At 33.6% G+C, this 18,036-nt stretch overlaps 1 protein-coding gene across 1 annotated transcript; it reads left to right on the forward strand.

The window, feature by feature from the left end:
* Positions 1-10,078: 10,078 nt before the first annotated feature.
* LOC104606278 (uncharacterized) lies at positions 10,079-12,353 on the forward strand. The gene has a single exon (XM_010271387.3). The coding sequence runs from the start codon at positions 11,837-11,839 to the stop codon at positions 12,167-12,169; it is 333 nt and encodes a 110-aa protein (XP_010269689.1). The 5' UTR covers positions 10,079-11,836; the 3' UTR covers positions 12,170-12,353.
* The last annotated feature ends 5,683 nt before the right edge of the window (positions 12,354-18,036 follow it).

Consider the following 18,036-nt stretch of genomic DNA (forward strand, 5'->3'; position numbering starts at 1 on the left):
AAATAGTGGACAATTCATCAGATGGATGTCAATAGTGCTTTTCTCCGTGGTGAATTGAAAGAGACAGTCTACATCTACATGAAACCTCCTTTGGGATATTATAGAGATCCGTAGCTTGTTTGTCGTTTGAAAAAGTCACTTTATGGCCTGAAGTAAGCTCCTAGGGACTGGTTTGAGAAGTTCAGATCTGTCATCACTGATGCTGGCTTTATCCAGAGTTCCTCTGATTACTCCTTGTTCACCCTAATGGAAGTAAGGAGTAACGATATTACTCCTTTATGTTGATGATATACTCATTATAGGGGATGACATAGAAGGGATTTCTAGGCTACAACAGTTACTCAGTGAATCCTTCAAGATGAAGGACTTGGGGCCTTTGACATATTTCTTGGGCTTGAAGTGAGTAGAAATTCTCGAAGCTATTTTGTTAATCAACAGAAGTATGCGACTAATCTAGTTAAACTGGCAAATCTTAGTGATTCTAAGATTGTGGACACTCCACTAGAACTGAACCAAAAACTCAGCAAAGATGATGGGTCTCCCCTTGAAGATCCTACCCTTTATCGTTAGCTAGTGGGCAGTTTAATCTATCTCACCATGATTCGACCAGACATATCTTATGTCGTTCAAATAGTAAGCCAATTTGTGTCTTCTCCGAGACAACCGCATTTATCTACAGTTCATCGGATTATAAGATATATGCGAGGCACACTATCACATGGGATATTCTTCTCCTCATCATCTCCCATTCATCTTATGGCCTATGTGGATGCTGATTGGGCTGGATGCCCTAACACCCAACGGTCCACTATTGGCTGGTGTGTCTTCCTAGGCAACTCCCTTATCTCGTGGAAGTGCAAGAAACAAGCTATTATGTCCAAATCTTCCACTGAAGTTGAATACAGGGCTATGTCTTCGAGCTCTTCTATTTGAAATACTAAATAAGCCATCATTGTCCGTTCCTCTTTGTGCAAACAATATCAGTGCAATAAAAATTGCATCCAACCCCGTCTTCCATGAGCGCACCAAACACATAGAAGTTGATTGCCACTTCATTCGTAATCTCCTTCTTGAGGGTACCATATCTCTTCCTCATGTCTCTTCTGGGCTCCAACTAGCAGACCTGTTGGCTAAAGCAATGACACAGGCTCGATATCTATTTCTCATGGACAAACTGATGCTTATTCCTAGGCATCAGTTTGAGGGGGAGTGTAGAGACAGTGAAATCTAGTCGTAGGGCTATTTTTGTACTTTTACTTTTCTTTATTGTATATCTTTCTTTGTATTATCTCTCTCTTGTACATTAAGGGCAGATATGTCCTTTTACAACTTAATATAAATATTTCTTTTAGGGTGTCGATTGACACAAGGTGTCACACCCACCATTCGGCTGTGTTCTCTCTCTCTCTCTCTCTCTCTCTCTCTCTCTCTCTTTCTCAGTTTTTCAATCTGACTCTGACATCTTCTATCCAACCTTTGAATACATATTCAATCCTACCTTCCCCAAGAATACTATCAGGTCAAAAGTTTCCAGTTGCAGCCTTGAGCTCCTGAAAAGTAAATTGAAGCAACTGACGAAAATCTTTCTTTTCTGATGGCGGTGGAGCAGGAATTTCACTTGAGAGTTGAATTTCATGGGGAACAGAGAGTTCCCAGTTGCAACCTCTAAATTAGAGGCACTTTACTTGGATTCCTACTCTTTCCCAATTGTATGGAAAAAGTTCATTTAGTTTGCAGAAATAAAAGAACTCAAAGTTTGAAGAATCCAAGAGAACTAAGTCAAATTGGTTTAAAGAGAATGAGAAGGAAAACAGACTAGATAAAATCAGCCCAATTTTTAGTTTCCCTTCATCTTCATGGTACAAAAACTAGTTAAAACATTCCCATAAACTTCCATAAGTTCACAATTTTCATATCAACAGAAAGTAAATTGGTCACCCCAGGCACCCATAAACTTCCACCAGTTTATTAAGAATACATATAGCACCAGGAACTCCCATTTGCCAACCAAGTTAATGACACATTTCAAACAACAATCAACATAAATCAAGTTAAACAATGAAAAGTTTCAAACAGCAATGATGTGGCAACTAGATACTCAAAGAAGTATTTTCAAAACCAAACTCTGTACAACTGTATCTGTTGCAACTAGTTTCACTCGGGATTGGTTGTTTGGGTCTGAAGGTAAATATTACAAATTAAATTTTCATCCTCTGTTTCATATTAGTTTTTTTTTTTACTTTTTCTTTTTGTAAATATAGATAAAGCAAAAAAAAAAAAGATGATATAGACATTTATTTAGAGGTTGATATCTCCAATTTTGAAAGCATATCCATTCAATCTAACTAGAAAGGTAGTAACATTTATAGCCATCTTTACCATTACTTATCTCCTTGATTACTTAGTTTATCAACTATGATATAGCCATCTTTACCATGCTAAAATTTGATACTATTGGGAGGTTCTTAAAGCATTATATTATGCAATTTTTTTTTTGCAATTTCTGCAAAATTACTAAAATTTTCTATATTTTCTGAAATTTCTGATTTTTTTTGTAATTTTACATTTTTCTGGTATTTTCATGCATTTTTTTTTGCAATTTTTTTCTTTTTTTCTTCATTTTCTACAATATTTCTGCAAAGATTCTGCCATTTTTGCATTTTTCTGCAAAATTTTTGCAAGAGTTTTGTATTTGTTTTCTTATTTTTTTTGCATTTTCTGCATGATTTTTGTAATTTTTTGTTTTTTTTTTTGCATTTTCTGCAATTTTTGGTATTTTTTGCATAATTTCTACAATTTTCTGGTATTTTCTGCATTTTCTGATTTTTTTCTACATTTTCTGCAAATTATTTTGCATAATATCTGCATTTTTTTTAAGTTTCAGAAAATTTTCTGCAATTTTTTTTCTGGTATTTTCATGCATTTTCTGTTTTTTTTTGCAATTTCTGAATTTTTTGCAAATTTTCTGCACTGATTTGCATTTTCTACAATTTTCAGATATTTTTTGCATAATTTCTGTTTTTTTATTTTTCTGCAAATTTCTAGTATTTTCATGCATTTTTGTTGCATTTTCTACAATTTTTGGTATTTTTTTGCATAATTTCTGCATTTTTTTTGCATTTGGAAATTTTCTGGTATTCATGCATTTTTTGTAATTTTCTGGTATTTTTTTGCATTTGTTTTGATTTTTTATAGCATTTTCTCGTGTGAGTGGGACGGTTTTCTTAAAATTGTTTTTCTCAGTATACAGGTTGACCTGATCGGTATCTATCATGTGACAATCACGAGAACGAGATGATTATCTTAAAATTGATTTTTCGGGTATACGGGTTGACCTGACCCATATTTCACATGGCAATCTTGAGATGATTCTTTAAAAAAATGTTTTTTCGAGTATGTCACAAGGTGGTATTGAGAGATAATTCTCTAATTTTTTTAGGTATATGGGTTGACCCGACCTATTTCCGTCACATAACAATCTCGAGAGAGATGATTCTCTTAAAACTGTTATTTTCAAGTATACATGTTGGCCCAACTTGTTTCCGTCACGTGACGATCTTGAGAGATGATTTTCTTAAAACTATTATTTGCAAGTATACGGGTTGGCCTGACCCGTTTATGCATTTATAGATGATGGTAGGTGGATTAGTATGGGTGAGGGTGTGTAAGGGTCAATATGGATGAGTCAAGTGGGGGTCGGTTGTGGATCCATTAACAAGAATTGATGATGGGTCATTTGGGTTGATGGGTCAATATGGGTGTATTGGTATTCAACCCTTGCGCAACCTAATTCACCCATTTGCCACCCTTGTAAAAATTGTAAATGGTTGTAATAGGTTAATCAAATAATCTATTATACAAACAAAAAACAATATTTAACTTCATATTTAATGTTTAAAATGAATATTGAGCTAGCTCAAAATAGTAATCATGTAAGGTGGGTTAATTCTTATAGTAACAATGTTTAACATTGTTACTCTACATGCTGCTGCTGCTTATTGGGAAATAGGTTAATTCTAATAAAATTTTATGTCACTACATGGGAATAGAAATGGAAAAATATTATTGAAGCAATCTCTACGTGGTGGTGTTCCTCGGGGAATATATCGATTCCAGAAAAGTCAGTATCGCTAGTCGCTACCCATGAAAATGGAAATATATTGTGAAAAAACCAAAAACCAATAATGTAGTTTTATTTGATAAAAAATCCAAACCAACATTACTAATAGAACGGTATTCATCTTATGTATATGTGTGGAATGTATACATTCAATCAAACGATTCAAATCAGATCATATCCAACGGGGAGGTGGATCCATGTTTGATGCAGTTATAGATCAAATTAGGGTTACCCTTAATGGGATCAAATTTTCATAAAAGTAAAAAATGGGATCGAATTTGGACATTCGGATGCATTTGCAGCCTTAGTTCCAACTTCAATCATATGACAGGGCGTTACATGACACTTGGTCTACTCAGCTATTAGCCTATTAGTATAACACTTCTTTCTATGATTATGAGTAGACTTCCTGTTCGATATGACAGGGCGTTGCATTTTCCCTTTAGGCTACACGGAGCGCTACAAGTAGGGGTGTTCATTATACGGTTCAAATCGTAAAATCAAATTGAATTTATGGGTTAGTTTGGTTTATACTTATAAACGGTTTGGTTCGGTGTAAGAATTTTCTAAATTGCAGTTTTGGTTTAATTTATTAAATTATATATATATATATATGAATATGTGATACATAAATATTACATATAATATATCTAAACAGAATGGATAAAAATATAAATATATAATGAACTCTTTATTATATAATAAAATAATAAATAAAAGTTAAAGTTTTAATTTTCAGGAGAACTATTTGGGCTTTTCTAATTGGGTTGAGCCCAAAAGAATCATAGAATGGTCCAAGGTCTCCAAACCGTATTAAAAGCCGCACCATATCAAAATAAAATGGTTTGATTTGGTTTGGTTTTCATACTAAAACGGTTTGGTTCAGTTCAGAAATTTTTCAAGCCGTAATTTACCAATTTGGTTTGAAATCTTTTCCAAACCGCACCAACCAGACCTAGCTGCACGTTTGTTATTAAAACTCTCAGGACTCTGGACTTGGGAATATGGATGATTTGCCTCTTTGAGTTTCCCATTACAATTCCCTCAATGTGATGACTTGAGAGGCTCTAAAAGCTGAATTCGGTTGAGAATTTGAATTATCACCATCATCATCTAAGCCAGTAACCCAAAAAAAGGGTAAGAGATAAGAGAAAGAGAGGAATTCCACTCCAGACCCCAAACTAATATCGGGAGTCTTTTTTAGTACATGTGATGTGGCTTTGGCCCACATATTCAGAGAGCCTGCCCTTCTTTCTGAAGACTCTGAACCCACACCTCAAATGGAGGGATGCCAAGTGGCCTACTGAACTATTGGGCCATCAGCATATTAGAAGTTGATCCTGGACCCCTGGTGAAATAAAAGGGCTAGCTTCTATCTTGCCACATGCCACTGCTAAAAAAAGGTTCAGGAGAAGGAAATAACAGAAAACTGATCGCTAAAAAAAAGTAAAGAATCAGTGTCTCGTCTGGTGATGTATCTTTCCAGAAACAGGTCCACTCTTCAACTCTGAAGTACCCAAAAACAGTTCTTTTTCAAACTTATACCCACATAATCAAATATATACGGATAAAACCCTCCTTGGACTAAGGGGGTGTTGGACATGATTGGTTTTGCTTGTCAAAACCAAATTGTTTATGTTTTGAAATACAAAATCATACACATTGGTGAACACCCCTAAATGAACTTTTGCAGATGACAAGGGAAGAAAGTTGAGCTATCACATCATTTTAGGTCCATGACGACAACAGATCTTATGGACGGGGAATAAGCAGCTCTCTTTCTCTTTTCATCTAATGCAATTAATTAATCTTGCAGTTCTTAGAACACAGTAAATCTACGAAGCTGCCTCAGTTCAATACTTTTCTACGCTGAGATGACTACCTTGTCTACCAATTAGAAAGAAATAAAGGGAAGAGCACAAAGTTCTCCTGATGTCATACACCATGTAAGAAGTAACATGCTAAAAGCCAACAAGATAGGAAGATCATTAAGTTCTCTTAGCATTTATAAAGTAACTTTTCATTTCCTTCAGAACAGTTTCTTTAACCTTCAGCCAAAGGTGGCATGCAAGCAGTAAAATGAAGAAAGGTCTACAGCTTCATTAATACTTGCACTAGCTTGTCTGTAGAAAAGCTGAAAATGACTTGACAGGGAGGCTTTGTTTTCATAAAAAATTAATAATAATAATAATGAAAATTACACTTTCAATTTATACAAAATGACTAGGAAGTAAATGTTTCCTTGAAATTCAGTAATCAGGAAAATGACTTGGGCTCTAATTTTCCATAAAGCATTATGCAAAAACGAGAAATTTCTGATGTTGAGAACTTGTGGCCCAAGCAAGATTACATATTCACTAATGACCAAACCGTATGAGTTTGTAGGCTCAGGAGAAACTGCTAGATATCTTCATGAATGTGTTTGTTAATTTTAAACATGCAGAATTCATGCATGCTTGAAGAGTTTCATGCTAAGCCAATGGAAATATACTGCAACCACAAGCGCAGGGAGTGTCAGGGGCACCAATAAGCAGTAGTACCTCTTAAGGAAGAACTTATGTCAGATATCTGTGCAACACCCTCTCCACCCATAGAAAAACAAAATAAAAAGCTTTAATAAGGCATCAAAAAGGAAAATATATTGATATTTCTTGGTCAATAAGATGTGAAGCCAAGACAGCTTGTAGAAAGAATTATGAAAAGGCAAATTGAAATAAATGGATTATAGAGATTGGTGTTATCAAAGTGTTGACTAGCCATCAACTAGTCAACCGAGGGCCAAACCTGCTGACTAACTAGTCAGTCACCACTCATGAATCATGATGTGGTCACCTAGATGATTAAGAATTGACTAAGTTGACTATTTCACTGTAGAGCTATTTTAGAGTTGTTCTCGTTTGTGTTTATCTCCAATCATTTAAAATAATGTAGTGTATTTTTTATTGTTTCCAGGCATGCCATTGCTTCAAGTATTTGGCTGATGGCTTATAAAATAATGTAATGGAACATGGTTGGCTGATGGCTTATAAAATAGAAATGAAGCACAAAGATGTACGTGAAAGCTAGGTTCTTTTAAGTTTTCTTCCAGTCAATGGTGTGCTGGTACAGAATTGCCACCAATAAGGAGTGCATCAAATGTTGCACTTTTCTTTTAAAAAACAAAGGCTTAAACTCCCTATCCTAGCCACTTGAGCCTAACTTCACAAAAAAGACCACAAAGTAAATTTGAATATAACTTTTTTATTGCATACAATATATATCATCTTATTTATGGGACAACATAAATATCTTAAATTTAGAACATATATTTTTTTTTTATCTGGTCAATTAATCAGCACCTAGGCACCTTTTAGTCATTGTATATATTGACTGTAGAAGCCAAAATGACTGGTCATCACTTCACCACATTGACAACACTGATAAGATATAATTCAGTTCTGTGCTTGGCAAAGAACAGGTGTCAGCACCTCGAATAAACAGGAAACACAACCCTGATATATATCTTTAAAAAGGAGGCAAGCAGGCTTAGTGCCACAAAATCCAGAGTTACACACTTGAGAAGTAGCCCCATAGTCATGACAGCACTGTGTGCAATTAAGATGGGTCTACTCTCATCTTTTCCATTATTGGTTGTCCTTATAGTTCATATAGCTTGCTATGAATACAAAATAAAGATCAATATTTTGCATCCTATAAATGCTACTTGATATTTTCAGTTAGTTTCCCTTTTGTCTTGTGTTACTCTTGGAACTATAATTGGTGAACTGCTTTTTGGTCCAAATTCGGGAATCAAGTACAGTAGTGGTCTTCTACTTTGCAGATACTTCGGTGTGTGTGTGTGTGTGTCTATATATATATACTGAAGTATTTATAATAATTATAACCTCATTGATCTTGAGGGAAAAAAAAAAAAGATAAAGCCTGTATACAGAAATATACAAGTAGTCTTCGGTGAAGAAAAAAAACATGTCAAAGATATCTTTCTTTTTAAGAAAAAAAATACTTGGTCTAATTCATATAAAGTGTAATAATAAAAAATATCAACTCCACTAAAATAGAAGCCTAGGAAATTTAGTGGACTGAGGACTTCAGCCATGATTATCTCAATGCATCACTTGTTTTCAAATATGCATTAAAAAGGAAGAAGAATAACAACAAACTCATCTCCTAATCAGTCATGCTCTTCAGGCCTGGAAACCAAAATAGAAGCCCAAATTTCCAAAAAAAAAAAGCAATAATAAAACTTAATTCCTTCAAAATAGAAGCCCAAGAAATAAAATTGACCAAGGAATTTTGGCATGATAATCTTGTAAGTGCATCTTGTGATCTCAAATATGCACTCATTAAGAACTCCCCACTTCCCCAGAAAGTCCAAAAATCAGAAAAGGAGGAAACTAACAACAGACTTCCCCTCCTAAACATTTACATTCCTTGTCAGTCTAGGAACCAAAACCACATTTCAGACACTTGCACATTGCAACTACCAAGTACTAACAACAGCTTTTTTTTTTTCTGATAAGTAACAGGGTAAAAATTTATTCATACAACACCAAGCTGCACACAACCGTATGCAGCAAAAGAAGAGTACAACATTGAACCTCCCAAGAGAAGCCTTACTACAAGTTGGTAAAAGTCAAGGAATGAAAGCCACAAGGATCTATTGCTACCCCAAGCACTATGCTTAAATTTGATCCTCTCATACTTATCCATGGTTCAAAATGTCCAGAAATTTCCTAATATTTCCACAACATATTTCTATTTCCAGGGGTACCAACACGGAATAAAACTGGGATCAACATATTCCTCATTGAAAAGTACTGCACTATGTGACTACAAGAGATGGTAGCATAACATAAGTTGGTAATAATATTGTAGATATGTGGAGTAAAGGTACTATTCCCCACCAAATGGGCATGATTACCACTTTGAAACAATCTTGAAAATTGATTTCTTTTCAAACATGAAGTGAAATCTTAGTTTTTGTTTGTGTAATAGATTATTTGGTTGATCTATTAGAAACATTTGCATTTTCTATGAGTTTAGATTTTCTTGAACTCAATCATGTAGTTTACAAGACAACTTTGCAATGTATTGTTTTGTCTATTAACCTTAGTTTCTTAAATTTATTTAATAGTTGGGAACAAGAAAGTAATTTAAAAAGCTACACGTGTGCTTCTTTTTGTTATTTCATGAAATGTCATTCTATATTTTCACATATTTCACAATGTTTCCACCATATCAATGAATTTTACATTATTAAACCTTGCACTCATCCATGCTACTACTTTTTGAGGCCTTCTGTCACTTATAGACACTCTTCCAACCCCCCCCCCAAATATTACTTGCTTCATGGCTTCCTAGGCCATCCATAAATTCCTACTCTACTTCACTAGATCCCCTATCATTGCTTCCTAACAAGTGGCCTAAGCATTTGATTCAGCCCACCTTCCTTCAGTTTACATACTGAGTTTGCAAGTTCTACTCTACCAGAGGTAAAGATTGAGTTCAAAACCATTATACCTTGAGTCCCTACAATAGGATCAAACTTGCCTAGCTGAAACAAAATTGAGTTTATTGGCCCTTCCAGATCCAAACACAAAGTATTTATATCCTATGATGTTTACAAATTGAAACTAATATAGAGATGCACCCACATGGAGTAATGCACAAGATGGCACAACTTAATCAAATTTCATTTTCACTTTTCCTTTTCTGTTTGGGGGAGGGGATTGAAATAATGGGTAAAGGCATTCTATCAAAATTAACAACTTTTTGCTTAGGCTCAGTTTGGAAAGAGTACAAATACAAAAATGTACAGTACAAATACATAAAAAATAATACAAAACACAAGATTTTGCACTCTACATATTTGTATTTGTACTCTTTCCAAACTGAGACTTAATCTCAAAATTAAAGACTTTACCACCTTAGAAAGCTCTCAGATGCAGAAATTTCTCTTATACTTAAAACGTAAGGAGACTTTTTAAAAAAACAAAATTATTTAATGGTGACAGTGAAAATTTTCAGCTTGAAATTAGGTTCAACTACTTTCTATTGGCATACCAAATCGACCATTATAAAATTATGAGAATGATATGCATGTAGTGTTTTCTTCGGTTAATACGTTACCTGTTGTCCCCTTAGGAACATAAAAAAAGAAATCTCTCTCTCTATCAACACTAAAAGCTAATTGATACAAAGTACTATTCTATTGATTGTATTCATTGATTACTTACAAAATGATAATTCTATGCATCTATACAACTACCTGGCTTATGTAATTACAAACTAATTATGAAAAAAAGTGATGTAACTGTTTTTCTCCATCATTCGAAAGAACAAGAAAAGTATGCAGGAGTTTAAAAGAGTAATGTATGATGTATGGAATTTAATAAATATTATGAATGGCTAGTATAATCCTATTTCCAAAGTGTGGAAGAAGTTTTGATAGCATAGCTGCATAAAACAAGCCCCAAAAGGAACAAGAACCAAGTAGAAGAAAAATCCATCCCCAGCATACATTTTCTTTTGAACCAAAGGACTGAGATGAAGCTGAAACCCCTGAAATGCCATTCTCCTTCACCATTGCTTTTTGATTCTCCATCTCCCCTTTTGGGTGCTAAAGAGGTCATGATGCCACGAGGAGGACTTGGTATGGCAATATGGCCAAAGCAGAAGATTAATCCCGCATTGCTATTCTTTGCAATGGGATTATAGAAGCAGTAGCAGTTAGCTCCATCTCAAATTGGGGCAAAACATAAGCTAAGAAGCAAAGAAAAGGATATAAAAAAAAGCAAGAATCTCGCAATGACTTTTAAACTTTACGGGCATTCAAATGATTGAAACCCAGGTTTTCACCCAAAAAACTTGAAAAAAGGAAGAGAAACGAAAAGATAAACAAGGAAGAAAGAAACTTAAGCGCAAGATAAGAAACAAAATAAAATATAGAGCAAATCCATACAAAAAAAAAGGGATTTTTAGCCTGCACTCCACCTCAGAATTCAGATTTGAACTGCATACCTACAACAATTCAAATTTATGAACAGCTCCACCTATAACACCCATACCCGCCAGTGAATTGGCATCAATTCCGAACTGGCACCTACCCCCAACTGTACGGTGGAACTACGATTTCAGAGGTGGATTGAACGGTAAAAACCCCAAAATGATATTTCCTTCCCTTATTTCTCAAAGCAGAAACTCAAGTAATCATTCAAGAAATGCCATGAATGCTTAATGTAAAGAACTCCTAAAAGTTCTTCTTCATCATCATCATCTTCTTCTTCTTCTTCTCTGTTCGAATTCTTTCTTCTTCGTGCTCTGTATTTTCCGTGCCTATATGTGCAGGAAATGGCGCTGGACTCCGTTTTCCGGAGCCTGGTCTGTGATCTAGGCAGGCCGAAGGACGAGCTGAGATACGGAACCGGACCATTAGCGGTTCGGTCGATGAGTCGAGCTATGGTTGGACCGAGCAGAAAAAGGTTCCATCTTCCATGTCACCTAACACGTGTGGAAGTGTAAAATTCATGTCCGAGATGGGGTTCTCGAGACTCATTTCTCCTCTCTCTCTTCCTTTCCCCAAATCCCAGCTAAACCCTAGTGCGGCGGCATTTCATTCCGACACTCCGGCGGATATCTTGACGTTTCTCCGACACTCCGGCGAAAGAGATAACTTCCTACTCTATTACCTGAGCTGTAAGACACAGAAGTTGCGAAATGGCCACCGAACAAAAAGGCGAGGCGAAGGAGCAACAAACGACAAAGCTGCCACCGACGGATTGGAAGGGGAAGGTGGAAGAGCAGTATCGAAAGATCAGAGAGCACGCAGAGACGTACCCGTACGTATGGGCTTCGTATATTGTCGTATACGGTGGTCTCGCTGTTTGGACGACCTACAGATGGAGAAAGCTCCGCAAGACTGAGGACAGAGTTCGAACCCTTCAAGGGAAACTTCGAAAGCTCGTTGAAGCCGAAGAATCAGCAAATGCGTCGGCTACTTCTGCGTCTGCGTCCGTCGAGAAGGAAACGCTCGGTAAAGCGCAGAAATAATTGGAGGGTCTCTGCTCGAAGTCTGCTTTTATACTGCTTTTGATTATTTATTTTGATGTTTTTTTGAGCGGAATAGGTAGAAAAGATACTTAGTTTTTTTTCTTTCTTTCTTTCCAAGATTTTTTTAATGATTTTGTAAGATTCAGCTGGATTTTTTTTCCATGGTTCTGCAACTTTTTTTTTATTTTTTTTTTATAATTAATAATCAAGATATCAGATTTAGTGTAAAGGGTCATGGAAAACTTTGAGAGGCTGAAAAGAGGTGTAGCATAACATGATTTTCTCTTGAAATAGTTAGAATTGAAATTGCAACTCATAATGGTAAGTTTAGAATTTGTTCCTTTTCTGATGTATTGAGCTAGTTTTAGAGGTTGACACCTACAATTCAATGGACTATTCTTCAATGAACTAGATGTTTTCGTATTCAATTAAGTGCACCAAGAAGGTGATGATGTTAAACTTTCAATCGGTCCATGTTTGGTTCTTTAACTGGATATTTTAACTTTGGGTGATGAAGATTAATGAAGTATTGCTCTAGATCTAATCCTCTAAAGGGTCTTTTCTTGTTTTTTTTTTTTTTGTTTTCTTATTTTTTTTCAAATGGCCACACTGGCATATTGAGACTTATCACATTAGTTGAGAAGTTCTCATGTTGACAGGTTTACATTACTTTAGTTGCTTGTCAAGCTTAATATAGATAAATCTTTCAAACACTTCCCTCTCAAATGTACAAGAATCCCATTTGACAATTTCAAAGAAATAAATCTTTTCTCTGTTTAATTTACTTATTACCTTTGTGAAGCCTTGGTTTAAAATGGTATGTTATCTTGACTCTTACAGAAGTTCTGGTGATTGAGGAATCAAATACGCCTCTTTCTTCAGTTACATTTTTTAGTTATAAATGACTTGGTGAATGTGGATTTTGAGTATTCCTTTTCACATGTAGCATCTCAACTCTCAATCTAGTATTTTGAACATGTTGGAGATGTCAAGATGTGCCTGAACACATTTGACAAATGAGAATGTGCCTGGCTTTATATGAAATGTACATAAAGACATGTTATGATACCCTGACATGGATATTAACACTAACACAGATATGAGAAATGGGGATACACCTCTCTATTTCCTAAAATCCCGGACATGGATACGAGGTTATGGTATTCCATATGATATGGAACATTGTTGAAAGAATTGGGGATTTGCCTCTCCATTTCCTAAAATCTTGGGCATGCTTCTGTATCTAGCCAAATTAATTACACATGCAGATTTCCATCTTATGATTTGTCCAAACATATCAATTTATATAGCTTAAAAATGTTAATACTATAGAGTATATCCAGTAGTGTTCAGGCAATATCTGGTGTTGTATTAGGTACTTATCCTGTCTAACACTGGTATGCTAGGCATGTATAGGTAACCATGTATCATATTGTACACAGTTTAGTTGTGATCCACCATATTTATTCTTTTTTCTGCATTTGGTAGAATACAAGGTGCAGAAGCACATACATATACAAATGCCTGTTTACATAAATATATGTATGTGTCTGCATGTGCATATCGATAGCCTTATCTGGGTTTCTAGATTGGGGACTTGTCATGCCTAAAACCATGTCCATGTCAAAATTCAACACTAATGTCCATATGTATAGACCATATGTTTCAAGAAATTTCCTGAATGAGGGCTTGCTCAGGGTAGGTTTCCTGGAAGAAGCTTACCCACCAAGTATTTGATGTTCGTACAAAACCACATTTATATTACATTCTTGGGAACTAGTTAGGGAAATCTGCTTTAATGAAAACTTCAGTAAATTCCACATTTGATTCTAGCTGTTTCCAGGGTAGGAGTGTTTTTTGTTAAGCGACAGCTCTATACCCTTAGAAGTTTATTATCTATGGTGGATGTTGAGAAGCCTATTATTTTGTGCACTGGTAGAGATCCTCTCAAGTATTCTCTCTTTTTCTATTTAGTTCATACACATTCTCTTCTTCATTTTTTTTTAATCTGTACCTTATTTTCTATCATAATTTAAATGGTACCTTATCTCCTTATAAAGTTGAATTGCCTAATTGAACAGGCAAAGATGATTCTTTTTGCCTATGCTTGGTTAAAATTGAGAACTACCAAGTGCAAACCCAACTACCACAATTAAAACCACACCGAAAAGCTCAATGTTTGAACCCAAAATAGCTCCTCAAAAAATTTTCCACTGTCACATGTCCCAAGCTTGATCTGTATATTCCCAAGCTGTGAAACAAACAATCTATTACCACCTCCACCACACTGGCATTCTCTGAAACCAGTCAATAAGTCTTTAATCATTTCCAAGAGATTAAGTAAAGAGACAAGAGGGAGGATTTGTTGGAATGTATAGGCTGTGTTCTTGTGGGATTAGAAATCCTGAGAGAAAGCTCCAAATTGCATATAAAACTGAAACAATTATAGCAGCAATGCTCATGTTTAGAGTTTTCTGCCAGTCTGCCATGGTGATCATCCCACAGAATGTAAAGTCTAATAACATCAAATGCTTAAAAGAAGAGGTGCCAAAATAACTGTTCCTCTAAAAGATTGGTTGTTCTATGGCCACAGTTGCGGGAACAGGTAAGGTGTTTATTTTTTAGTACTCCAAGGAAGAGAACAATGATAATGATAAAGGTCTTGTGAGCCAGGAGGAGAGGTGCTTGGCTGAAACATGCACTTCTCTTTCAGTGTCAGTAGTGTTCTTCCATTTATGCAACTTGCAACAAACTGAACCGCAATGGCAACCTCTTTCTCGCTGTGCCTCTTTGAGATCCACACCAGGCAAACCAACCTATGATCAACGATTCCTTCGGTAATCTCAATTCTACAAGTTCCATCACCTCTTCAATGAATATCTGTTAATCATTTGTCATTTTGATCAAGCATCAGCCTTTTGAATACTAGGACTAAAAATATGGCAAAAAGCAATAGGAACTCAAACCCACTGATGCTTATTAGTTATTATTGAAGAATTGACCTTATAAAACAACTTGGCTTCACCTATTATTTAGATCAACGGAGCATTAGTTCTCTTTTTTGTATTTTTAGCATTTCCTTTATAAAAAATAATTCTCTTTTTTGTATTTTTTAGCATTTCCTTATTTAACTTATAATATCACAAGTCAACTTGTTTGATTGAGAAGGAGTGCAATTCTAGTTGATTTTTAGAATGTTGGTTTTTATCTATATTTTTTATCCTGTGATCAAATGGATTAGCCAAACTAGCCGTCAATCAGGAATCTAGATCCATTTACCACTAAGTTGCTTGCTTGTGTAAAACCATTGGCTTAAGCAAACAACATGGGGTTGGGAGAAAGATATTAATTCTCTCTTTTTTTTCTTGATTTTGGCATTCCACTTCTATCGTTGATAAAAATAATTATTGTTTATCACATTTATTTTTAATTTGACAAATATATAATATTAGAGTTGTGTCTAATTTTTCTAAAATAATTATATATTTTTTATAAATTTTTGTATTTCTATCTACTTTTTTAATAATATTTTTTACATTTACTTTTTATTTAATATTATTTAATTATGACATTATATGTTGACTTAATTAACCTAGATAGTTGAATCATTGGCCCACGGTTGAGTTTAAATTTTATATTTCATTTTCATAATTAATAAAATAACTTTTAATTTTTATATTTTTTGTTTACTATGATAAATGTACAATATTATAGATGTGCCTAATGCTTTTTTTTATTTTTTTATGGGTTAACCCATGACCTAAGAAGTTGGACTCATGACCTGCCATGTAAACAGGAAGATAATTTCAATATTTCATTGTTTCGATTGCTTTTAGATTTTGTAATTTATTTGCACCGTTAATATATATATATATATATATATATATATATATATATTTTATTTATAAAAATTCTATTATTTAATTATGACATCATTGGATTATCCATTGGACTTGAAGGGTTGAAACTACTAACCCACCACCCATCTAGGAAAACGGTTTCACTTTAGGGTTGGTTTAAAAGTTTATATTCCATTTTCATTATAAATACAAATACTTCTTATTTATCATATTTGTTTTTGTTTGATATGAAAAACATATAATATTAGAGATGTGTTGAATTTTTTTTTGTAGACTTGTAGTAATTTCTTTTATATCTATTTTTTAATTTTTATTTATTAACTCATGATAGCATAGGTTGACACATTTGACCCAAACGGTTGAACCGCTTTAGATTTTTAAAAACAAAATGGTTTTATTTCTAAGTTGGTTTTGAAAATATAGTTTTTTGTGTTATGATTTAATTAGTTGAATTTAAAAATGAGAAGCAAAAAGAGAACTTTTCTCATTTTAGGTTAGAATAAGGAGAAAAGTTCAATTGGATGCATTTGGTTAGCGTGTCAAATCTTCCTTTTAGAATGAATATATTGCCCAGCTTTTTTAATCTTCCTCTTTGTTGTGTTGTGTGCAATTTGTCCAGCTTATCTGGACTTCAGCTTTTAAGGTTTTATTTTTTTCGCTTTTTTTATCCTCCTTTATTTTAGAAATGATAATTGATGACCGTATTTTGTTGAGAGGAAAGTTCAAGGGCAAGGTTCAAAGTAATGATACATCTGGTACTTACGAACGGGCATAATAACTCTTTTATCTTCTTTTCAAAATTAGGCATACTTATCCGAACTCCCAATGCGATATGATATGCTCTTATCAAAATTTTGAACCTTGTTTAAGGATAAGCCTTAGATAATTTAATCTCCAATGATACATCTGGTAGATGCATGATGCATCTCACCAAACTCCTTTACCCCCACTTTTTAAAATGAACGTTTTAAAAAGTCCAATTAATTATATGTCAAATATGGTTTAAATATGTGATTTGATGAAAGGGAATGTAATAGATTAAAAAATAATGTTTAAATTACATCTTGTTTCAAGAGAGACCAAATTCAAGAAGAAAGATAAGGAAAGACATTTTAAATTTTTAATCAATAAGAAAATCCAGAAATTCAAAAATTCAAGAACTCATTCCCACTCTTATAATAATGTATGTATATATGTAAATACTAGTAATTAAGCACGTGAAAAATTTTTCTTCATATTAATTACTTGAACTTTATGCATATGGTAGTTAAGATAGAAATTAAAAAATTATAAAAGTAATAATATGATTAAAAATGAACTTAAATGTTTGTAGTAAATGTGCATGTGCATTCCATGTGAAAATTTTAGATTATAATAACAAATTATTTATTATTATAATTAAATTTTGTATTATATTTCTGTCATAAATAAAAATAATTTTTATTTTAACAATTATTTTTATTTAATATGATGAATATATAAACATTAGAAATATTCCAAAATGTTTTTGAAAAATTCTGTACTTTTTCATTTTTTGTGTTTCATATTTTTTTTAAATATTTTTTATTCAATTATGACTTCATGAGTCTTTCGAAAAGTTGGATCATTGACCCGGCATCTAAATAAGAAAATAGCTTCGCTTTTAAATCAACTTTAAATTATATATTTCATCTACATTATATAAATAATTTTTACTTATCACACTTAATTTTTGTTTGACATAATTAGTATATAATTTTTTATATATTCTTTTGATTATTTATACTTTTTTTAATGATTTAGTATTTAACTATCATATCATTGATTAATCCGTTTGACCCAAACCACTAACCCACCACTCAAAAAGGAAAATATTTTGATTTCTAGGTTGACATTAAATTTTGTATTATATTTTCAATATTGATAAAATTATTTCTTGTGTAAAACTTATTTTTGTTCAATATAACGAAATTATAATATTAGAGATGTACGCAATATTTTATTTTTATAAACATATAGCATTAGATA

The sequence above is a fragment of the Nelumbo nucifera genome, chromosome 2, assembly GCF_055504915.1.
Source record: "Nelumbo nucifera cultivar China Antique chromosome 2, China Antique-T2T, whole genome shotgun sequence".
Lineage (NCBI taxonomy): Eukaryota > Viridiplantae > Streptophyta > Magnoliopsida > Proteales > Nelumbonaceae > Nelumbo > Nelumbo nucifera.

Bases quoted from the DNA above. Each gene is read 5' to 3' on its own strand.
- LOC104606278 (XM_010271387.3), top strand. From the start codon at position 11,837: ATGGCCACCGAACAAAAAGGCGAGGCGAAGGAGCAACAAACGACAAAG.